We start from the raw sequence: 23,643 nt of genomic DNA, 5'->3' as shown, positions 1-23,643 counted from the left end.
AAGATCCCACATGCCGCGGAGCGGCTGGGCCCGTGAGCCACGGCCGCTGAGCCTGCGCGTCCGGAGCCTGTGCTCCGCAACGGGAGAGGCCACGGCAGTGAGAGGCCCGCGTACCCCCAAAAAACAAAACAAAACAAAAAAAACCACTTCTCTTAAAAAAAATAATAAAGTCTATTAATTAAAAACTAAACCAACCCAAACCTGGGGAGGAGGTAGGGGCTGGGGGAGGGTTGAGCTTCAGGTTAAATACCCCTCCAGCAAGCCAGCTCTGAGCGGGTCACCGTGAGAGCAGGGGAGGGGGCTTTGGGCTTAACCGTGTCTCCCACCCTTGTCCCCCCCACCCCAGGAGCTGCTGAAGGACGGGAAGAGGGAGACCACCATCAGCCAGCTGCTCATCAACCCCACAGACCTGGATATTGGGCGTGTCTTCACCTGCCGCAGCGTGAACGAGGCCATCCCGAGTGGCAAGGAGACGTCCATCGAGCTCGACGTGCACCGTGAGCAGGGTCCTGGGGAGGAGGCAGGGAACGTGGGGTGGGGGGAATGTGCACCTTGAGTGGCGTCCTGGGAAGGAGCCCGGGAAAGGCGGGGGGGGCAGCGCCCTTTGAGAAGCACAGAAGAATCCCCCAGGTGCCCTGGGACAGATGCTCCATTTCTTCATCGTCTTGGATTCCCTGGTTTGAACTCTGAGGGCTGGTAGAAGAGGCGTCAGCTGTGAGCCAGGCAGTTCCCGGGTTTAAACCGTGTGACTTTGGGCAATGACATAATCTCTCTGAGCCTCAGTTTCTAATTCGGTATACGTGCAGAAAATAAAATGCAGGCCTACAATCCCTTATCGGAAATTCTAAACCAAAAGTGCTTGGGTGGCAAAACCTGAACCGAGGCTCTTCGTAGTCTTTTATTTAACCCACTTAATTGGAATAGCTATACATTTCACTGCAGATGTATTAATGCGTGTGTCTGTGGGATATTGCCCAGACTGTGCTGGGGGGGGGGGTGGTCTTACACAGTCAACGGTCCGTGCCCACCGTTACCTTTCTAACCCTTGAAATATCCCAAATTCTGAAACACGTCTAGTTCCAGGGGTTTCAGATAAGGGATTGTGGACCTGTACCTGCTTCTCAGGGTTGTGAGCATTAAGTGAGATATAGTGTAAGAGCGTCTGGCATGGAGTATGCTACTTGGTAAGTGCTCAGTAAACTCCCACTCCCCAGGGAAGGGTGGGAGAGTGGCAGCGATTGGAGAGATGCCCCACCCCCATCCCGGTCAGTGAGCCTAACCAGCCCACACTGACCGCTAGTGGTCACAGTCAGTCAATACACCTTCTGACTAATTTGCCCCTCTGGTATCATCCTTGGTCGTCACCCTAGCCGGCCCCTAGAGGCTCCTGGGATAAAGGTGAAGAAGGCTTATTTATTGGAGCTGGTACACTGCAAAGTCAAATTCCCAGGTCACCACGCGGGTGAGGTCTGAGTGTGTGTGCTAGAGAGAGAAAAAGCAATTTGAGGGACAGAAAAGACCCTGACTTCCAGTCCTCTGCTTTGCAGACCCTCCTACGGTGACCCTGTCCATTGAGCCACAGACGGTGCAGGAGGGCGAGCGCGTCGTCTTTACGTGCCAGGCCACAGCCAACCCTGAGATCCTGGGCTACAGGTGGGAGGGGCAGGGGCTGGGCACGCTCTGGGGAAGGATACTGGGCGGCCCTTGAGGCCAGGAGTGGGGGGCTGAGGAGGACAGGCCACTGGACGTGAGTGAGAGGGCTCCAAGGCCTGACCCCGCTCTGTGTTGCCTGTTCCCCCAGGTGGGCCAAGGGGGGCTTTCTGATCGAAGACGCCCACGAGAGTCGCTATGAGACGAATGTGGATTATTCCTTCTTCACGGAGCCTGTGTCCTGTGAGGTTCACAACAAAGTGGGGAGCACCAACGTCAGCACTTTAGTCAATGTCCACTGTGAGTAGCTGCAGGGGCGGGGGTGGGGACAGAGGGCCGGGGCTTTAAAGGGCCTGGGGTGGGATTGGGGGGCCTCCATGAGGCTGAAGGGGCGTGGGGAGGAGGCAGGACAGGAGAAGGAAGAGGACAGCGATTGGAGCTGACCCCCAGGGAGACTCAGACCCTAACGGGCTGTTCCTTTCTACCTCAGTTGCCCCCCGGATTGTAGTGGACCCCAAACCCACGACCACAGACATTGGCTCTGATGTGACCCTCACCTGTGTCTGGGTTGGGAATCCCCCCCTCACCCTCACCTGGACCAAAAAGGACTCAAACATGGTAAGAAGCTTGCTGCCTCTCCGGGACGCTGGGAGGAAGGAGCCTGGCCACAGGCTGGGGAGAGAGGGGACAAAGGAGGTGCAGCGTTATTTTTCAAGTTGAACCTGGGCTATTTCCAAGTTCTCAGGATTTGGAAGAGAAGGACGGTGCTTGCAATCCACCCCACCCTCCTCGGCAGACAGCTGGCCGCTGCAGTGGCAGTGGGGGGGGACGTGACGACCTGTGGGGTGGGAGGGGGGCAGGGGGCCTGAGTGGAACTGCTGCGGTGGCCAGAGACCTGGTAAAAGAATGCTGCATAGGAGGGTGGAGCAGCTAGGATGACTCACTAGAGAAAAGAAGGCCGGATTGTGCCGCTCTACAGCGACCTGCCTTGGACAGTTTGGGCCACAGTTGCAAAAAAGAGGGATTTCAGAGTGAAACTTCCTACCTCATTTGGTGAGAGAAGCACTAGAACAGATGACCAGAAGCGGCTGCATCCTCTGTACAGAACGATGGCAGCCTCACCTGCCCTCTTGAGCCTCCACCCACTTCTGCCCGCTCTTATAGAATATATGAGATGATGTGTCTAAATGCCAACCTGTTTAGAGTCAGGGGATGGGCCAGATAGACTCGGGACCCTGTTTCCCTTCTGGGAATTCACTTGTGGCCCTTCCTGCTTTCTTTCCAATGCCTCCAATGCGGGGGCCCGCACGGATCTAGGGGCCCAGGCCTCCTGGCTCCCCACCCGAGGCTGCTCTCTCTGCCCAGGTCCTGAGTAACAGCAACCAGCTGCTGCTGAAGTCGGTGACCCAGGCCGATGCCGGCACCTACACCTGCCGGGCCATCGTGCCTCGGATCGGAGTGGCCGAGCGGGAGGTGCCACTTTATGTGAATGGTGAGTGGCCTGAGGGGGGGCGGGGGGCCTGTGAGGGGGAGGCAGGCAACTGGAGGTTCCAGCTGGCCCTGACCACGTCTTCTTGCTTGCAGGGCCCCCCATTATCTCCAGCGAGGCCGTGCAGTACGCCGTCAGGGGTGACGGTGGCAAGGTGGAGTGTTTCATCGGGAGCACGCCGCCCCCAGACCGCATTGTGAGTGCTGGGCCTGGCCTCGGGCCGGCAGCCGCTTGCTTCTCTGCTTGGCTCAGCCTCCTCCCACTTTCCCCAGGCCTTTGCTGTGCCCTGTGCTTCTCATCCGCTGACTCTGTCCCTCTTCCTGTTCAGATGCCATCTCCTCTCTTACTTGTTGTGTGACCCTGAGCCAGTTACTTGTTATTTGGAACCTCAGTTTGCTCATCCATAAAATAGGGGCGGCGGTGATTCCCTACCAAACAGGGTTGCCGTGAGAAGTGACGTGACAGCACGTGTGAAAGACCTGGTGGAACCTCCCTGGATACGCTGTTGGTTCCCCTGGGCTTTCACTCGTGCTCTTCTCCCTCGTCTCCTCCCCTTTCCTCAGCCTCCCGATCTCTTCCTTGCTCTCTCCTCTGCCTTCTTTCCCTCGACCCTGCCCAGTTCTGCCCCACCCTGTCATCCCCTCCTCTCCCTTCTCCTGCCTTCCTCCTCCTACCAGCCCCCATGCTGCTCTCCACCCCCCTCCCTCTCCCCCACACCATGAACCATTAATTCCTTCCGTGACCATTAACCGTCAAACCCCTCATCACATTTAATAACCATTTGGCTAACTCCAGGGCTGCCCAGAGATACTTCATTACCACGGCCACCTGGGCAGCGGGCTGTTTGGCTCCCGGGGGGCTTTCCTTGCAGAGCTAGGAGGACTGATCCCTGGAAAGGAGCCAGTTCTCAGTGGCTCTCCCTCCCTCGGGTTCCGCTCTGAGGGAGGGGGACACAAAGGGGGGATGCCCCGGCTAGGGGGTCGGGGATGGAAGAGCCTAGGAGAGACAGCTCTCCGGTGCCAATTCCCACTCATTCTAAGGGTCTGTGGATGAGTCTCCAGAGCCAGTGGGCTATGTAGGGCCAGCTGTGGAGTGGTTAAAGGTGAGGCTGAAGGTTAAGTTATGTTTAGTTAGAATCTCAGACTGTCAGAGCTGGAGGAAAGCTGGAGCATTGTCTACCTCTAGCCTGATCCTCTCCTTTTATAGGCAACTGAGACCCAGAGAGGGAAGGGGAGGCTACACAGGGCTCGAGGGGAGAGTCAGGCCTAGAGCCCAGGGTTCTTGGCTCTCCACCCAGCATTTGTTTTACCACATCAGGGGTCCCACATGTTGCTTCATTGGATCCGCTGGGGTTGTTACAAAAATAGAGATTCCCAATAAAAGAAGGCTGAATTCTAACTTGGAGAAGGTGGGTCTTTGGGACAGTAGTCGACCATCTTCTTGGCCTGCTGGCTTTCCGAATAAAATTGCTCTCCCTTGCCCCAACAAAAACAGCAACAACAAAATAGAGATTCCTGGGCCTCTCCCCTGGAGAGTCAAATGTAGGAGATAAGCCCCGGGAATCTGCATGTTAAAGAGTGTCTCTGAGCGTATTTGAATGGTCCTAGCACATGTCGCAGGCATGTTTGGGAGCCGCTGCTTCTCCTAGACTGGAGGTTTGATGCCAGGGTTTGAGGCAGCAGGTGCGCCTTGGGCTTGTTTCAGGGCAAGTGTGGATCTGGGCTTAAGAGCACATGGGGTGAGGACGTGAGGATGCCTGGAGGGTGGGTCAGGTGTTTCCGCCACCTGCCTCTTCCTCATCCCGTCCTGCCCTCCCCACCCCAGGCATGGGCATGGAAGGAGAACTTCCTGGAGGTGGGGACCCTGGAACGCTACACGGTGGAGAGGACCAACTCAGGCAGCGGGGTCCTGTCCACGCTTACCATCAACAACGTCATGGAGGCCGACTTTCAGACCCACTACAACTGCACAGCCTGGAACAGCTTCGGCCCAGGCACAGCCATCATCCAGCTGGAAGAGCGAGGTGACAGCAGTACTGGCTGTGTAGCCAGGGCACAGGGCAGCCTGGGGACTCTGCTCCCTTTTCTGTCTGGGGGCACGGCTCAGAGAGACAGCTCCCTCCTGGGCCTGCCCACCAGAGCCTGGCCTTGGTACTCAGTTGGAAAACCCACTCGCATGTTTAAACATTTATTGAGCATCTGCTATGTGCCAGCCACCCCCTCTAGGAACCGCAGGGACAGATGTGAACGAGCACAGTCCTTGCCCTCCGGGAGCTTTCAGTTCAGTGGAGAACTTACAGAGTGGTAGCAAATGACTTCAGATGGAGAAAAATGAAATGATCTGTGAAAGGGAGTAACACTCCCTACCTCACTGGGTTGGTGTGAGGATTAAATGAGAAGATATTCATGAAGTACCTGGCATAGAATAGGTGCCCAGGAAGCTTCAGTTCCCCTACCTCTTCACGAATCCTTAGTCTGGTAGGAGACACATATTCCCTCCCTTAAGGCGCTTCTAGTGTGATGGAAAGAGGCATCATGCCTTTGACTTTTTTGGAAGCTCCCAACTCTGATGAGGAAAAGAGCCCCCGGGTCCTGAGCAGTGGTCCCACCCACTGGCCAAACCTCACCCTTGCTTAGGGCCCGCCCTTCACAGCCAAGGCCTTCCCCAACCCCCTTTTATTTTTTTTTTCTTTTCCCTCCTCCTCTCTTTTTTTTTTTTTTTTTTTTTTTTTTTTAATGAGAACTAGCCATTTGACATGGGAGATGGGGGAAAATAACTGGGGGTCCCCTCGAGTCTTTCTTAGCTGAGGACACCAGCAAGAGCAAGGGGTTGGTGGGGAAGAACAGAGTAATAGAGTGAGGCGGGACTCTGCAGGGAAGGCTTTCTGGAGGAGGAGAGACTTGCATGGATCTGATCCATCCAGGACAGCCAGGAAGGGAGAAAAAGCTGGAGGCAGGATTCCTGGGTCCTTCTCATCTCTGGGGAGCAGGGGGAACCAACCAGAACTGTTTGAGCCCTGGGAGGGTAGGTGCAGGTGGAGCAGTCACAGTGGTGTGTGTGGGGAAGGCAGTGAAAGAGGTCAGAACACATGGCAGATGGGAGAATGTGGGGACAGCTGATCTCAGACAAGAGCCCAACCCAGGAAGGAGAGACAAGCCTCACAGACAGATGGGCGGCAAGAGAGGGACAGACGGACCACCAAGGCCAGGGTCAAGCTGATCCCGATTCTGATGGAGCTGAAGCACAGGTCTAAACCCAAACAGTGCAGACTTCCTCTCAAATCCCACCTTGACTTTAATTGAACACAGCTCAGCTGAAACATAAAACCTGTGCACAGTCCAGGGGGGCACGGAGCTCGGCTGTCCTCACCTTCAGCCAGCACTGAGCTCAGATCCTCCGTGTGCCCCCATCCTCACCCTCCCCCTTTCCTTCCCTCATCTGAAGAGGTGTTACCTGTGGGCCTCATCGCCGGGGCCACCATCGGCGCAGGCATCCTGCTCATATCCTTCTTCATCGCCTTGGTGTTCTTCCTCTACCGGCGCCGCAAAGGCAGTGAGTATGGGCCCTGCTGAGGCCTCAGCCCTCCCGGGGGTCCCCAACAGGCAGGGCCTGGGAGAGGTGAGGGGGTTGACAGCGGCGCTCCCCAGGCCAGGTGGGTCCAGAAGCAGCCTCTGCAGAGGCTGGCAGAAAGCGTCCAGGCTGCTCCTCCTGTCCCAGGTCGCAAAGACGTGACCCTGAGAAAGCTGGACATCAAGGTGGAGACAGTGAACCGGGAGCCACTCACGATGCATTCTGACCGGGAGGACGATACTGCCAGCGTCTCCACGGCAACCCGTGTCATGAAGGCCATCTACTCGGTAAGGGTCCCTCGTCCCTGGAGATCTTGGGACCGGCTCCACCCCGGCTCGCCAATACTGTCACTCTCTCCTCCCTCAGTCGTCCTACCTCGGTCCTGCTCCCTCCCCCGTGTGCTCACGCGCTCACACACATACACATATGTGCCCGTGCTCATTCATAAACACATTCACGTGCCCACGCTCCCCGGGCTAATTTCCCTCCGTTAGAGGACAGGCAGCTGGGGCCTGCACGGGCTTCCTTCACCCCAGCCTCCGCCTACAGAGTGTCAGAATTGGAAACCCCTAGAAGTTTTCTGGCCCAACTGCCTCACTGCTCAGATGAGGAAAGAGCCCCAGAAAAGGGCAGGGACATACCCAAGCATTGCATGTTAGCGACAAAATTGGTGCTAGAACCCAGATCTCTGGCCTCTTCCCACCACATCCCGGAGCCTCTGCTGGGAGAGGACACAGAGTTCAAGGCTGCCCACGACCCCAGCCCCTTCCCCTTAATAGGTGACCTCTGGGTGTGGGGATAGGGTAGGCAAGGGAGGACAAGAGCAGGGTGTCCTTCTCCTGATGCCCCACTCCTGCTTCTCTGCAGTCCTTCAAGGATGACGTGGACCTGAAGCAGGACCTGCGCTGCGACACCATCGACACCCGGGAGGAGTATGAGATGAAGGTGGGAAAGTGGGGAGGGGCCCGCGCACGGGGGCTGGTGGGAACGGGGGCTCTGAGGGCCTGCAGGGTGGAGGTGAGGGCAGGTTTGGGGAGGAGCGGTCAGGAGGTTATTGAGGAAACAAGAGGTGGGGAGCTATCGGCTGAGAAGCCAGGGCAGAGCCAGAGAAGGAGGCCCAGAGGGCCGTGACGAGACGACACCCTTCCCCCAAGAGAGACTCCCCTCCTCCGTCCTCTTCTCTCGTTGCCCCCCAGGATCCCACCAATGGCTACTACAATGTGCGTGCCCACGAAGACCGCCCGTCTTCCAGGGCAGTGCTCTATGCTGACTACCGTGCCCCCGGCCCTGCCCGCTTCGACGGCCGCCCCTCTTCCCGCCTCTCCCACTCCAGCGGCTATGCCCAACTCAACACCTACAGCCGGGCCCCGGCCTCTGACTACGGTCCTGAGCCCACACCCCCAGGTCCTGCTGCCCCAGCTGGCACCGACACCACCAGCCAGCTGTCCTACGAGAACTATGAGAAGTTCAATTCCCACCCCTTCCCCGGGGCAGCAGGGTACCCCACCTACCGACTGGGCTACCCCCAGGCCCCTCCGTCCGGCCTGGAGCGGACCCCGTATGAGGCATATGACCCCATTGGCAAGTACGCCACTGCCACGCGATTCTCCTACACCTCCCAGCACTCGGACTACGGCCAGAGATTCCAGCAGCGCATGCAGACGCACGTGTAGGGCTAGAGCCTGGCCGGGGCATCTCTGCGGGGCAGAGGAGAAGGCTCTCACAGCTGTTCCCTGATATTCAGGGGCATTGCTCGTTGTTGCTCCCGTCCTGGACCAGCCTTCCTCCTCCCACCGTGGCAGGCAGGGAGCAGGTCTCCCGGAAACACCCCGTCCCGAGGATGGTGCTCTGTGCATGCCCCAGCCTCCTGGGCCTGCCCTTCCCTTTTCTTCGGGAGGATGTGTCTCTTCTGACCTGCACTCTCGCCTAGCCCCGGCCTGGGGACGGGGAAAGTGAAGGTTGCGGAGAGCAGAGGGGGCATTTTTAGCGTTCCCTTTCTATCCCACCCCTCTGATCTCCCGTGAGTAGACAGGGCGTCATGTGGAGATGAACAGGCTTTGGCCCAGGGGGCATGAAGTGTAGGGTAGGGGTGGGTGGCTCTGGTACAGATAGGTGGAAGTGGGATAGCCTGGCCAGTCCATCTGTCCTCTGCGTTCATACCTTGGATGCATCTCTCCCTCCTTGGGACTGCAGAAAGGACCTTGGATTTATTTTAGTCCTGACACCGAGTTCAGATCCAGCCCTCCTTCAGCTGGGAGTAAAGTGCCAGTCATCCTGGCTGCCCATGGGGACACCTGTCCGTCTGCCTGCAGAGGGATCCAGGTATGTCCCGTACTGCTGCCCCCTTTGCTTCTCCTCTGTGCTGGGCCGCCCAGATAAGCCACGGGGTCGTGATGGAGAAGGAAAGGTCAGGAACCGTGTCCTGAGTCACTAGCCAGACAGCAGTGTGCTATATAGCAATTTCCGGAACCCACGCTAGAGTGAGCCCCCCCCAAGCCCCCTCCCCTCCCCAGTCTGCCCCACTTCCTGGCTTTAACTCTCTAGCATGCCTGGGGAGTGGTGGGGTGAGGGTGGAAGTGCTATAGGCTATTTTTCAAAGACAACAAAAAACAATAAAAACCTCATTTGGAGAAAAAAAGCAAAAAAGCTGTAGGGAATCCCCCCACCCAAATACAAGTCCCAGTGGAAAGGAAAGGGGGCATCTGTTCTTCACCAGATTCCCAACACCTTCCATTACTCTTTCAGTCTCGAAGCACTTTGAATCCATTTTTAAACATTCAGGTGGTGAGACCTGTCATCCGATGGGCCCTGATAGGACAGGGAGGGGGCCTGGCTGTCAGGCTCTGCCGTCCTACCCTAGGGCCAACCAGCTGGTTAGAGAGGCCACCTTCCCGGGGGCATGGGAGATGTTCTCTTTAGACGGGTTTTGGTTTGTTAAGTGTCTGTTTTTTTCTTGGACCAATCAGATTCCTTCTTCCAGTTTCAGTGCCTTGAGTGTCCAGCTTTGGTTGACTGGCCCTGGGTGGGTGGCTGCGCAGGGAGCCGGTATTGTGAGTGCAAACTCACTGCCGAGTGTTGCAGAGTTTAGGGGACAGACGGGTGAGGGGGCCTGGTAAGAGGAAGGGCGGACCTGGTAAGGTCACGCGGAAGGGCACTGCGGTCAGCCACGGCCCAGGCGGCCCCCCACGCCCACCCTCACCTCCATCTACACACGCCTGCACGTGCATTCCGCATTCTCAGCCGCCACCTCCTGACCAAAGAGAACTGGCGCTCCAAAGAGAACTCACTCCCCTGCCCCGGCCTCCCCTTCCCAAGAAGCAGGGTCTGCTCTTCCCCTTGCTGGGCCCTGAGCGGGCGGGTCCTCTGTTGCAATCCCCAGAATGCGCTTTGCCCTTTCTCGTGGTCGCCGTTCATTAGTCATGTTCGCTTTAATGAGTTACATGCCCATCAGTCATGGGCCATCGCCACCTTCGCGGATGGCTCTGTGGGGTGACATTCCTCGCCATCCCTTGGCTGGTAAGGACCCGCTCATGCCCAGGAAGAAAGCAGTTCCAGTTCCAGCCTCTCAAACCCTCTGCATCCTCCTCCACTTCACCGGGGGCAAGTCCCGAGGACCGGCCCTTCCAGAGGCATCATACAGGCTCCCAGCGCTATCCCACCCTCACCCCTGGAAGCTGACTCCTTCCTGCGGAGTCCTCTTCTGTGAGCTCAGTGACAAGGTCTGTTAAGGATGCAGGTTCCTGTGCAAATTCATGCGTATTTCGATGATTTTCACAGAAGCCATGGGTAATCTAAACAGTTAAAATCTAAAGATGCTGGCTTTTTAAACAGGAATATTCCAAAAGACATTTACTTTTGTTAGGGGTTTGGCCACATTCACTTGTTTACTCCTTTTTGGTGTTAGTGCTGGGGACATTCTGTTGATGGAGAGGAGGAGGCCCTGAGGTCACTCGGTAACTCAGCTGACACTGCAGGAACCATGGGTTTTGGAAGCCAGATACAGAGCTACTTCCCTGTGCTCTGTTCCTTAACACGTTACAGTACCTGGGTATCAAGCAAGCACCATGCAAGGCACAGGGAGATGTCAGCAACCAAGGCCATCTCTGCCCTCTGCAACTTGCACTCTGGTCTGACCAGAATCTGAATTGGGACCGACCTGTTAAGCCAGTGGAATTGCTTTTCCGGGGAGTGGCAGGTGCCCTTGAGCATGCAGGGTTGCTGTCTGAGGCTGGAGTCCCCCAGTATGGTGCCTCAGTGCTTGATGTGGTCACTTTGGTGATCCTGACTGCCTTTGCCATTTTAGTTTTGGCGGGAAGAGCAAGGGGTCAGGAGACGTGGGACCCAGTTCTGAAGCTGCCATTTACTGAGTGACCTTGGCCTAACCTCTTTAGGTTCATTGTCCCCTATTTTCTGGTCTTTAAGATGAGGGGGGAGAGTTGCACAAACCTCGAATGATCCTGCTCTTGCTGCATTCGTTTGGTGAGGTGGAAGGGCCTGCCATCCCTAGCAAGGATTCGGGAACAGTGACTGAGTAGGTGGAGGGATGGGAGAATTGAAAGGTTCTCCTATCTTGAAAGAAGCTTTCACTGTGGGCTTCATCACCTTGTCAGAAGTGTTGTGAATGAATTTCCACTAGAAACCCCTTAATCCCAAACAGCAACAAAAAAACATCCTAAGGGCTTCCCTGGTGGCGCAGTGATTGAGAGTCCACCTGCTGATGCAGGGGACACGGGTTCGCGCCCCGGTCTGGGAGGATCCCACATGCCGCGGAGCGGCTGGGCCCGTGAGCCATGGCCGCTGAGCCTGCGCGTCCGGAGCCTGTGCTCCGCGTCGGGAGGGGCCACAACAGTGAGAGGCCCGCGTACTGCAAAAAAAAAAAAAAAAAAAAAAAATCCTAAACCTCAGTGAAATTGATGTGGGGTTACCCTTTGGCCATTGTGCTGCTCCGCACTCAGAATCCTGGCGGTTTTGCAAAGGTGTCTCTGGCTCGGTCAGGGCATGGTGAGTTTCCTTCACTGTGCACCCAGGTTTCAGGCAGCCTTCTCCGTAGGGAGAAATGGAAGCAGCCACCCTCCACCCCAGTCCTCAGGAGCACTCCCGTGGCCCGGGGACAGCCAGCCTCACTTACTGAGCAAGGGGAAGGCTGCAGGCTAAGGTGTCTTGAGCCAGAGGGCAAGGCGTGAGAACAGCTGGCCTCTCTGCAGGAGCAGTTCCGAAGGGCAGCTGGTAGAGTGAAGAGGGAGTCCAGCAGTTTTTGACTTAAGTTCTGGATCTTGAAGAGGTTCTTGTGATTCTGGATGACCCACAGTCTCCTTGTGGAGGGCCCGGCTTGCATCCTAAATCCCAGATCCCTCCAAGTCTAGCCACAAAGTATGCATGAAGCAAAACCCACCATAAGTCAGAAAGGAAAGCAGCCAGGGATGGGAGCGGTGCTATACTCTCACAGATGTCCTGCACGGGATGAAAGAGGTTAGTTTGATTCCCACCCCATCCCCACCCCGTCTCCAGGCACTGCACCTTCTCCTTGTCTCAGCAGGTGCTGCTTTCCTTACAATTTTGAGGGCAGCCTTTTCTGCTTTACAGGATGGAGCCCTAGAGTCTCTTTCTCCCTGGTGCCCTCTCGTTAAACGGGTGGTGTTCTGTCAGGAGCCACAAGTCCTGGGCTCCTTCAAATGGAATCAGCTGGTCTCTCAGTGTACTTGACCCATGTACATAGCAGTGTTGGGCCATTCGGGTTTGGAAAAAACCACATTAAAGCCAAGAGCCCAGTTGCACTGAACTGGCTCAGTCACTGCCTCACTCTGCTGTGAGGGCAGTTCTCTTCCCACAGCTGCACGCCCAAGCACCCCAGCCTCGGAAACCCTGGCTTCTCTGCCAACTTAGTGCTGTGTGTCCTGAGCCAGGTCACCACTCTGTGCCCCTACGGGCCCTTCTGGGCCCTTCTGCATGTCGAGGGAATCTCCTGGAAGGCAGTAGTGAAGCTTCTGACCCTGGTGGGACCAGTAAGGAGGTGATAATAGAACATTGAAGTGCACAGACCAAGGGATGTAATTGGAAAGGCATTTATTTTTGCGAAGAGGCTGTAAAATTAGCATTTAAATAACCCATCCCCTTCTCCCTGCCTCCCCCTTATCCCCCCATAATACCTCTCCTTTCCTGGAGGCCAGCCTCTTTCTGTAAGGCACTGGCCTCACTTATCAGCTGGGTCCTGACCTTCCACTTCTGTGCTGCTGGAAGAGGATGGAAAGATGTGTGGCTCGGGAGATTCCTCATTTTGGGAGATGGGGGGGCGGGGCAGAATCCCATTTTCTTGCATCACTGTGAGGGAGCTCCAGGCCCTGTCCCTGGAGGAATAATTGCTGCGCAGAAGTCACAGGCCATACTGGGCGGTTCTGGTACAAGCCTGCCCTTAAAAATAATAACAATAATGATAATAATAACTCTGTTTGCATAGAGCTATCACTCATTCCTACCAATCTCCTGTCCCCTGATCCTGGCTTTTTGCTGTCCCAAACCACTGGCCTTTGCAAGTGTTGGTGGGCCATGGGTTCTTCTGTTCACTTCTGGGGATCTTCAGATGCTTCCCCCCTGGGAGTACCCCTAATTCTGGGGAGAGAGCAGCCAAGTTGCCAATACAATCAAATTCTCGACGCAATCTTGCTAGCAATAGTGACCCAGAAGATTCGGCTGCCGCCTCCAATTATACCAGAATGAGGCCTAGGGCTCCCTGTGGTCCCTTTTTCTACCCCACTATTCTTGGGATTACAACCACCACTTGTGGCTCCAGTTAAATTTTCTCCACCCAAACCCTGATAATAAATGGATCCATGATGATAATTAAGAGAAGAGGAAAAAAAATATTATTTTTGTTAGGACAAACCATCGTAGATTTTTAGCAATGTGTATCTGTGTGTCCCTCACACTTTTTCCTATTCTGCCTTTTTTCATTTTCCTTTTTTTTTTAAATATTATGTACTATATTTTTAGTCTCAAGCACACTATATATTATATATATTTAATTTTTTTATATATATAAATATAAATGTTTTAAAAAGTACCATGTTTTGTGTTGTTTAATGCACGAGCGACTCTAGTTACTTAAAAGCTTGCCTGATTTGGGGTGAAATGATCTAAGTTGGAGGAAAAGGTAGATTTTTGGATTGAGATGGCAGAGACTATATATTTGTGTCACCTCCAGGCTGTGGGGCAAACACATTTTATTCACCAGTTTGTGTCTGTTGCAGAAGCCTGAGGCCAATTATGGCAGTTCAGGGATAAACAGCCAGAGGCTCTGTGCTTTTGGAACACAGCATCCAAATGTTCTGTGCCAAATCTGATTATGGGGATAGGAAATGGGGGGGAGAATGAATCTGGGATCCAAATCCCGAAGGATTTGGGAGTGTGAGGATGAACAGGACTGATTTCACTTATTTAAAATGCAGTGGTTTGGGTAAAAAGCAAAGTTACCAGGTCACCAACCCTTTGAACTTGAAGTGAAACAGAATGAAAAAACAGATGGTGCAGCGGTACACACACACAGAGGCCATCCTGCTGAGAAATTCTAAATTCTCCGAGTTTAGTAGAATTTGCAAAGATTTTACTTTACTCTTTTCACAGGAGTGTTTGAGGATAACTGGGGAAAAAAATTGTTTTCAGATAATGTTTTTGAAAGCTATAAATCACTAAAGAAATACAAGGGTTTATTGTTTCCCTCATCCAGTTAACAATCCAGCAAACTAAAGATGGTCCACAGTAGACTTTTTGTACACAAGGGACACAGAACACAGTCAGAGCTAGGGATGTAAGAGAGCTGAAAAAAAATACTTTAGAGATAATGCAACCCATTTCCAAGAATGTTGTAGGGCACAACCCAGAGCTACTACAGAGGGTGGGGCAGGATGCAGTGGGGGCTGCAGTTTGGAGTGTGTCCTGGACCAGAGCCTGTAGGTAGCTCAAGGGACGTCCAACCTGGATGCGAGTAAGAGGCCTCTGTGCGAGGTGAATCTCGAGGCTACAGCCAGGTAAGTTGAACTGGCATAGGTAAAATATGGCATGATAGTTGGAATCCAGAAGCAAACAGAGAGAGTTAAAAAAAAAGAGAGAGAAAGAAGAAGCAAGTTTGTGCAAACATGGAGGCCAGGTGAATTCTGTTAGGCCAAGTAGTGTTAGGTGGGGTGTTTCCTGTGCTTTGTATCTGCTTGGGATGCATTTTATTCCTCTCTGCATCCCCAGAGCCCAGCCCAAGGCCAGCAGGTACTTTGGGACAAGTCTGTGAGCTGTGTAGGGCACCACACGATATTTGTCAAACCCAAGTTCATGTGCCCTACATACAGTGAGCCCAAACAAACTGAAACATTGGGGGTTTGGGGCAGAGAAAGGTTTATTGACTAAGAGGACACTGACCAAGAAGATGGGAGATGTTTCTCGGATTCATCTTACTGACTGGCCAAGGTGTAAGGTTTTTAAAGGCAGCATTTTCGGATAAGGGTTGCAGGGAGCATGACCTTTTTCTTTTTGTTTGGTGGTGAGATAACAGTCGTGTTTGGGGAATCTTAATCATCAGCCTTCTGGTTCCAACCAGTCTGGGGTCTATGGACTTGTGGTCAGCATGTAGTCACCATCCTCCACCTGGGTGGGCATCTTCGTTCCCACAGAACAACTCAAAGATGTGTATCAGGGCTTCCCTGGTGGCGCAGTGGTTAAGAATCCGCCTGCCGATGCAGGGGACACGGGTTCGTGCCCCGGTCCGGGAAGATCCCACATGCCGCGGAGCGGCTGCGCCCGTGAGCCATGGCCGCTGAGCTTGCGCGTCCGGAGCCTGTGCTCCGCAACCGGAGAGCCCACAACAGTGAGAGGCCCACGTACTGCAAAAATAAAAAAATATTAAAAAAAAAAAAAAGGATGTGTGTCAGATTGTTAGGTGTGTCCCTCGAGGAGGAACTAGGACTCTGTCCATCACTGAACTATTGTTTCTTGACTGCTTTTCCTTTGTTTCTGCATCCCCTCACTTCCCTAATTAGTAACTGCTTGAGTCTGCTCTTTGGAACTCAGGGAAGACCTAGGAGACTAAAGCTTTTTTCTACAAATAAGACATGAGGGACACTGAAATGCTTCTGTACCCAGGAGCGTCCTGCAGGGTCTTGCTCAGTTTCAGTTCCCACTTTTCTTTGATATTCCTCAATCCTGAGGGGAACAGGGGTGGGACAAGAAACGGAATAAAGTTTTAGATGGAGAGATTAGTCATAAGCTCGATGGGGACTTGGTTTTAGGGGGAACCCACTCTCATATCTAGGCACTAGATAGGCCGCAGGAGCCTGTCTCATGTATTAGGCCTCTTCCTGTGACAGGGGCCCAAGCCCTTCCCTTAAGTCACCCCCAGCCTGAAGACAAGTAGTAATGTTGTGGAAAGGGGGATCCCTTCCAGGGCCCTAGAGTGGGCTCTTGTCTAACACTCGGAAATGAATTATCTGAGGAGACACACGTGCTGACAAAGCAGGAGACTTTTTTGGGAAGGGGCACTTGGGTGGAGAGCAGGAGGGTAAGGGGACCCAGGAGAACTGCTCTGCCACGTGGCTCATAGTCTCAGGTTTTATGGTGATGGGATTAGTTTCTGGGTTGTCTCTGGCCAATCGTTGTGACTCAGGTTCCTTCCTGGTGGCGTGCACATCACTCAGCCAAGATGGCGGGATTCCAGCAAGGAGGATTCTGGGAGGTTGGTAGGACATATGGACTGGTGTCTCCTCTCTTCTTTTGACCTTTCCTGAATTCTTCTGGTTGGTGGTAGCTTGTTAGTTCCGAATTCCTTACCAGGACCTCCCGTTTAAGATAATTCATGCGAGTGGTTACTATGGTGCCTGGCCAGGGCGGGTGGTTTCAGTCAGTCGTTCCCCTAACAGTAATGACACCAATAGGCCCTTTATCACCACCCTTTGCAGAGTTTAACAAGCTACTCCCTCCTTGGGAGGTCTCCTGTCTCACAGCAGGAGCTCTTGCCCTTGGCACAAATGTGCTCTTGTCTGTACCTTCACACCAAAGGGGTGAACTTCAAAGTCCTCCAAGACCTACCCCAAGATCACCTTTCCAAAGGATCAGACCATTCAGCCTTCCCTTTCACTTACCCAACATTTCAAGACAGTCTGACAGAATCATGCCTTATTTGGCATACTCCTGCACTTGCTGCCTCTGTGCTTTTGTCTAAGCTCTTTTCTCTGCCTGGAATGCTCATGTCCCTTCACCTTCCTATTTCCAAATTTTGCATATCTTTAGGGCCCAGCTCAAAGGCCATCTCTTCCAGGAAGCCTTGCCTGATTCATTATGTACTCACCTTCTCTCCCTCCTAGCAAGTCTCAGGACAGGTGAGCTGCCTCTCACTGATCTCATCTGTAACTGTTTGCTTTGATCACAGGGTTTTGTGTATAACACATTAGTACTTTCCTCTTAAAATAAGGGCACTGGAAGGCTCATCATCTAACAGAGTCCCTGGCATATAGTTGCTCAATATGTGCTAAAGGAATGCAGGGATGGAGGGAAGGGAACCAAACCCACAAACATAACGCATAAAGGGAATTTACCCTAGAGTCCATCCTTGATGAAGTGGGATGGCATGGTGATTAAAACATGGGTTCTCAAGTCAGTCTGCCAAGCTGATAGACAGTATCCGTACTCACTAATATTGAGTCCTCTATTTGAGTCACCTGGCTATTGGACAAGGCCAGCCTGACTAGTTTTGGCCAGTGTTCTATAAACAAAAATGACATGTCACTTCCAGACCAAAGCATTTAATTCCTAGTGTGAGACCCTCCAGCTCTTTCTTCACCTGCCATAGCGACAGGAGCTCATTTATTCCAGATGGTGCAGCTTCATGCAAGTGGAGTCCCTCTCGGCCTGGGCCCCTGAGTGATGATGTGAAGCAGAGCTCCTCTGACAACCCATGATAAACAAGTAGTTTGAGGGAGAAGTGAATCTTTGTTTTGTTAAGATATTGAAATTTTTGAGCTGTTTGTTACTGCAACATAGTGTGTCCTATCCTGATTAATACACAGCTTCACCTCTTGCTCCTGCTTGACCTTGGATAATGTTGGGGACGAAGAAATTTTCTTCTACCCTTCTAGGTTCTTCTGGCTGGTCTAAGAATTAAATTGACATGAAGCAGATTAACAGGAGAAAATCAAACAAAAATTTATTAACATGTACACAGGAGAGAGACCCAGGAAAACTGAGTAACTCACCAAAATGACCAAAGCCCTTCCCTTAAATACCATCCTCAGCTAAAGACAAAAACCGAGGTTGAGGGTGGGGAGAGTCAGTTATGGGAGGTTATAATCACAAACAAGGGTGATTATGATGCAGATTTAAGTCTTTGCCTTCTTCATTGGTAAGAACTTCTAGAGATTTGGTCATCCTCCTCTTCCTGGTACAGGGAGGGAGACATCCTGACAAATGGAGATTTCCGTCACAGATGTAAATATTTCTTACAATAGGGCAACGCCTACTTGGTTTTCAGAGCCCTTCCCAAGTCTACTGTTTCACAGAAAATAACGAGATTAAAACAATATGCTAAAAACATATTTTAGGGTGGCGAATTCTGTTCCCTTACAGTAAGTTCCTTTATCTCTCTGTGTCGCACCTGTCTCCCTGTGAAATGGACTAAGACCTCCTATCCCATATAACGTGCTTAGTAAAGTTCTCAGCACGTGAGTGCTCAGGAAATGTTAGCTTGTGTTAGCCAGGAGAAAGGAGAAGAGTGGGCATCGGCCCCCTTCCCTTTTGCCCCTCTCCTTAGAGACATCACTAAAGATGTCAACAATTGCCCAGGGGTTATGAAAAGAGCATGGAATCTGGAATGAGAAGATTTAGGTTAAAATCCCAGCAGTGCTTGGGGCTCCACTGGTGGCGCAGTGGTTAGGGGGGGACACGGGTTTGAGCCCTGGTCCGGGAGGATCCCACATGCCGCGGAGCAACTGGGCCCATCCGCCACAACTACTGAGCCTGCGCTCTGGAGCCCGCGGGCCACAACTACAGAGCCCGTGCCCCTAGAGCCCGTGCTCCTCAACAAGAGAAGCCACCGCAATGAGAGGCCTGCGCACTGCAACGAGAAGTGGCCCCCGCTCGCCGCAACTAGAGAAAGCCCGCGCGCAGCGACGAAGACCCAACGCGGCCATAAATAAATAAATACATTGTAAAAAAAAATCCCAGCAGTGCCTCCTGGAACTCGGATTCAGGGCAGGTCAGCACATCTTTCTGAGCTGCCTTTTCTTTATCTGTAAAATGTTGTGAACACACAAGGAGATGAGGTACACAAAAGCCCTTTGTAAATTGCTAAATGCTATTCAGGAATGAGAAGATTTAGGTTAAAATCCCAGCAGTGCTTGGGGCTCCACTGGTGGCGCAGCGGTTAGGAATCCACCTGCCAACGCAGGGGACACGGGTTTGAGCCCTGGTCCGGGAGGATCCCACATGCCGCGGAGCAACTGGGCCCATCCGCCACAACTACTGAGCCTGCGCTCTGGAGCCCGCGGGCCACAACTACAGAGCCCGTGCTCCTAGAGCCCGTGCTCCTCAACAAGAGAAGCCACCGCAATGAGAGGCCTGCGCACTGCAACGAGAAGTGGCCCCCGCTCGCCGCAACTAGAGAAAGCCCGCGCGCAGCGACGAAGACCCAACGCGGCCATAAATAAATAAATACATTGTAAAAAAAAATCCCAGCAGTGCCTCCTGGAACTCGGATTCAGGGCAGGTCAGCACATCTTTCTGAGCTGCCTTTTCTTTATCTGTAAAATGTTGTGAACACACAAGGAGATGAGGTACACAAAAGCCCTTTGTAAATTGCTAAATGCTATTCAAATGTGAGTTGATTACTTGGGTCTTTTGACACGCTAGCATCCCACCCCCACCCCACGCCATCGCCAATCTGCAGCATCCCATGCCACACATTGCTCCTACAACCGTACCCCCCACCCCTACACGCGCACACAAGATACTGGCAGCTTTAACAGTGACCTGCTATTGGGAGAATGTGCCCATCCAGCTGGGACAATAGAGAACATCTTTATGGTCCCCAGAGTTCTAAAACCAAAAGACCAGCTCTTTGCAAAGCAGGAACCTGGGGGAGGAGAAAAATCACTTCATCGGCACTCACTCTCCCACTTCCTTTACTCATTGTAATTAGCTACACAGAGACAACCTCCCGGGGAGAGGAGAGCCGTCAGTTTCCAGAACTGAACCGGGGAGCTTTGTCTTTCTGTTCCTCTCCACATAATACTGCTCTCTTGGCGGTCGCTGTGCAAACACATCCTGCATTCATTTGCAAACTGGGGAATATTTCATATTTTGAGGCTCAGATAAATGTTCCAACTCCCCAAAAGAGACACAGGTTAGGATTTCTTTGCAAACAGTATCGTGTCAACCCTCCTAGTCTGGATCCTCAGTGATGCTATATAGCCTGAGGGGTGACCAAAATCTTGCTCTTCTCAGAGCCCTCACTAAAATAGATGCTTACCTGTGGTGAAGAGAATCTCAAAAATGGAAGGCATCTCTGGGGCCATCTGGTCCAACTATGGACCCAAAGGAGGAGCCACTCTTCGGCCTCAGAGACAAGTGGGTTCTGCGTCAAGGTCATCAGGCGACTGAAAAGCAGGGTGGCTTTTTATGGAGTCTGTGCTTTGGAATCTGAATGTTTGGGCTTCCCTCCAGCTTTTCCAGGCACCAGCTCTATGCCTTTGGGAAAATCATTTGACCTCTTCGGGCCTCAGTTTCCTCATTGATAAAAATCGTTCCTCATTCATGCAAAAAATATTTATTGAACATTCACCATATGTCTGACACTGTTCCAAGCCCTGGGGGTACAGCAGGGAACAATGCAAGGTCCCTGCTCTCGTAGCATTTATATTAGAATGATGGGAGATGGACAATAAACAAATAGGTGTATGTCAGATAACGGTAAGTACTCTGAAGAGACTCAGAGCGGAATACAGGGGACAGTGGGGGACGGACTTTATGTTGGGTGGTCAGAGAAAGCCTCTAAGATAAAAGGAAAGGTAAACTTGGAAAAAGAATATTCTAGGCAAAGGGAACAGCAGCTGCAAAGCCCTGAGGCAAGAAATGAGTTTGGGGGAGGGGGGGGTCAAGGCCCAGCAGGGGGTCTGTCCAGGGGAGTAGAGAGAGGTGGTAGGAAATCCCATTAGAAAGATAGGTGGGGTCGAACAGATCCTGTGAGGACTTGTAGGCCATTAAAAGGACTTTGGAAATTATTCTGAGATGGGAAAATGTAGTAAGTCAAGCCATATGAAATTGCTGTTTTTGTAGATCAGAAATGGTCGAACATTAGCAATGTTATATTGTTCAACCTAATAGATGTAAACATGCAGTATTGTTAATTTATTATTACTACTTAAAAAAAACAGGCTTTTCTATTATTTTGGCAGGATTAATTGGAAGACATTTCTTTCTTCTACTGAGCATGAATCTGCCTCCTTGCAATTTTCTCCCAATGGCTATAATTCTGCCTCAGGGCAATGCTGTCTGTAGTCACCACCCCCTTTTCCCAAACGACCCTTTTGATATTGAAACGTGGTTATCATGATGTCATGTCTCTTCTGAGATGCCTCTTTTCTGAGTTAAATACTTCTGATTCTTCAGACCATTTCTCTTATGATATGGTTTCCTGTCTCTTCCACATCTTGCCTTCTGAGTGAGTTCTGAACAACTGGTAGGAAACTACCTTCCCCATTGCACCCCACTAGTCTGAGGGAGCATTCTCCACCTCAACCCAGTAGGGTTCTCTGCGTTCCTTCACCTAACCATCAATAAGTACAGACACTGTCTTCTGGCTCTTCCTCAAGAGGGAGTGGGGGCCCCTTGATCTTCCAATGGCCCTGAGAACCATTCCCTCCACTGCCGTGGGACATAGTGCCAGATTATCAGACAAAAATCCCTAGGAGATGGAATAAGAGGGGTTCCCAGGTCCAGCAGCTTGGCCATCGCCATATCTGGCACCTCAACCTAGGTTCTTTGGTGTCCCAAGACTTGGAGTGCTCTGTGTGGTGGACCTACTTGGAATTTTTTAATGGCTGGCATCACAATGTCCCAGACCTGGCTTCCAGGATCTAGATCTGTCAACTGTACAGTTTGAGAATCAGGAGATATGGGTTCTAGTCCACGCTCCATTTATTAACCATGTGACCTTGGACAAGTTACTGAAACTTTCTGAGTCTCAGTTTTCTTATCCATAAAATGGAGATAATAATGCTATATTTCATCAGCCGAGGGAAAAGCTGGCACAATTGGATATTAAATGAGCATGTTTCCCCAAACCCACCACAACACATGGCCTCCACCGCTATCCTCTGGTCCAATGGTCCTTCGGCACTGCCCAGATTCTTGCAGTGGCTAAGTGGTCTCTCTGCTTCCATTCTCTGTGCCCCTAGAGTCTGTTCTCCACAGCAGGACATTGATAGTGATTCCCTAAGGAATTGTTACCCTCCTTGAGGAAAAATAAGAATCTCTTCTTAGTTTCACCATCAATACTGTAAAATTGGACTTTAACTAAAATAACACAACCTGAGTAATCCTTTTAAAATGTAAATCACATCACTTCACTCCTTTGCTCCGGGCCTTATGGCTGCCTATTCCACTTAGAATAAAATCCACACTCCTTTCATTTCCAACAGGCCCTACCTTAGCTGGCCCCTGCCCCGTTCCATCCTCACTTTGTCACTTACCACTCTAATTCCACTGACCTTGCTCTCTTGCTCCCTGGACCCCTTTCTTCAATGAAACTACCTGAAGTTTGGGGGTTGCTTAGGATAGGGAAGAAGCTAGCACTTATTAAGTAAATGTGCCAAGCACTTTCATAAATGTGATTATGTACAACGTTCAGAAGAATGGGCCTCTGAAGCTAGGCCTTAAAGGGAATTCCCCTATCCTCCATCCCAATACCCAGTGGGACAGCTCAGAAGAGCTCAGCAAATAAACCCAAGAAACTTCTGGCCTCAGAGCCACCAGGCCTCCAGCTCTCTCCTTCTAATAACCCAAAGGGTTATTAACAGTCTCTTCACTTATTAAAATAATTTTTTTGGAGGCCTGTCCCTTTGGTCTGTCTGCATGTCAGAGAAAGGAGCTGGAATCTCAGATCCTCCTTTGAAAGGGCAGCCCCTCACTAGGGTAGGAAAAGAGAGACAAACCTCATTGTTCAAGAATTGCCCCTTCCTTATGGGAGGACACAGCACCTTCAGCACTGGACACAGGTTTCTCTTGGATTTAAAAACTCCATTGGGGGGCTTCCCTGGTGGCGCAGTGGTTGAGAGTCCGCCTGCCGATGCAGGGGACACGGCTTCGCGCCCCGGTCTGGGAAGATCCCACATGCCGCGGAGCGGCTGGGCCCGTGAGCCATGGCTGCTGAGCCTGTGCTCCGCAACGCGAGAGGCCACAACAGTGAGAGGCCCGCGTACCGCAAAAAAAACAAAAACAAAAAAAATACAAAAAAAACACAACTCTATTGGGGGAAGAAAAAAACCTCAGGGCAAATGTAGAAACATTGGGAATTCTGGTCCATTGAGGACAAAAAGCCTAATATTTGAGTTCAGGCCTGTGGGCTAGTTGTGCAGCTCTGATTCAGGGAGCTGGAGTCTGTCAATGACGACGAACTCCCTGAGGGCAGGGAAACACCTTCACACTTTTTATCTGTCACACTTTTTTTTTTTTTTTTTTTTTTTTGTGGTACGCGGGCCTCTCACTGTTCTGGCCTCTCCCGTTGCGGAGCACAGGCTCCGGACGCACAGGCTCAGCGGCCATGGCTCACGGGCCCAGCCGCTCCGCGACATGTGGGATCTTCCCGGACCGGGGCACGAACCCGTGTCCCCTGCATCAGCAGGCGGACTCTCAACCACTGCACCACCAGGGAAGCCCTATCTGTCATACTTTTTATCTGTCAAAAA

General features: G+C 52.2%; 1 protein-coding gene across 3 annotated transcripts in view; it reads left to right on the top strand.

The window, feature by feature from the left end:
• The window catches only part of KIRREL1 (kirre like nephrin family adhesion molecule 1), a 102,655-nt gene extending 88,954 nt beyond the window's left edge, over nt 1-13,701 (top strand). For 2 of the 3 annotated variants that reach the window (XM_055084280.1, XM_007119675.4), the window contains 11 exons: nt 347-497; nt 1,548-1,653; nt 1,802-1,950; nt 2,141-2,268; nt 2,968-3,142; nt 3,235-3,335; nt 4,964-5,162; nt 6,584-6,691; nt 6,857-6,996; nt 7,577-7,654; nt 7,906-13,701. In XM_055084280.1, coding sequence (XP_054940255.1) covers nt 347-497; nt 1,548-1,653; nt 1,802-1,950; nt 2,141-2,268; nt 2,968-3,142; nt 3,235-3,335; nt 4,964-5,162; nt 6,584-6,691; nt 6,857-6,996; nt 7,577-7,654; nt 7,906-8,382 — 1,812 coding nt within the window. In that variant the 3' untranslated portion in view covers nt 8,383-13,701. The remainder of the gene's footprint in view (nt 1-346; nt 498-1,547; nt 1,654-1,801; nt 1,951-2,140; nt 2,269-2,967; nt 3,143-3,234; nt 3,336-4,963; nt 5,163-6,583; nt 6,692-6,856; nt 6,997-7,576; nt 7,655-7,905) is intronic. The other variant, XM_007119676.4, reaches the window with a different exon arrangement.
• Nucleotides 13,702-23,643: the final 9,942 nt, after the last annotated feature.

The sequence above is a fragment of the Physeter macrocephalus genome, chromosome 4, assembly GCF_002837175.3.
Source record: "Physeter macrocephalus isolate SW-GA chromosome 4, ASM283717v5, whole genome shotgun sequence".
Lineage (NCBI taxonomy): Eukaryota > Metazoa > Chordata > Mammalia > Artiodactyla > Physeteridae > Physeter > Physeter macrocephalus.
Note: the sequence above shows the minus strand (reverse complement) of the source record. Positions and strands in the feature narration are given on the sequence as shown.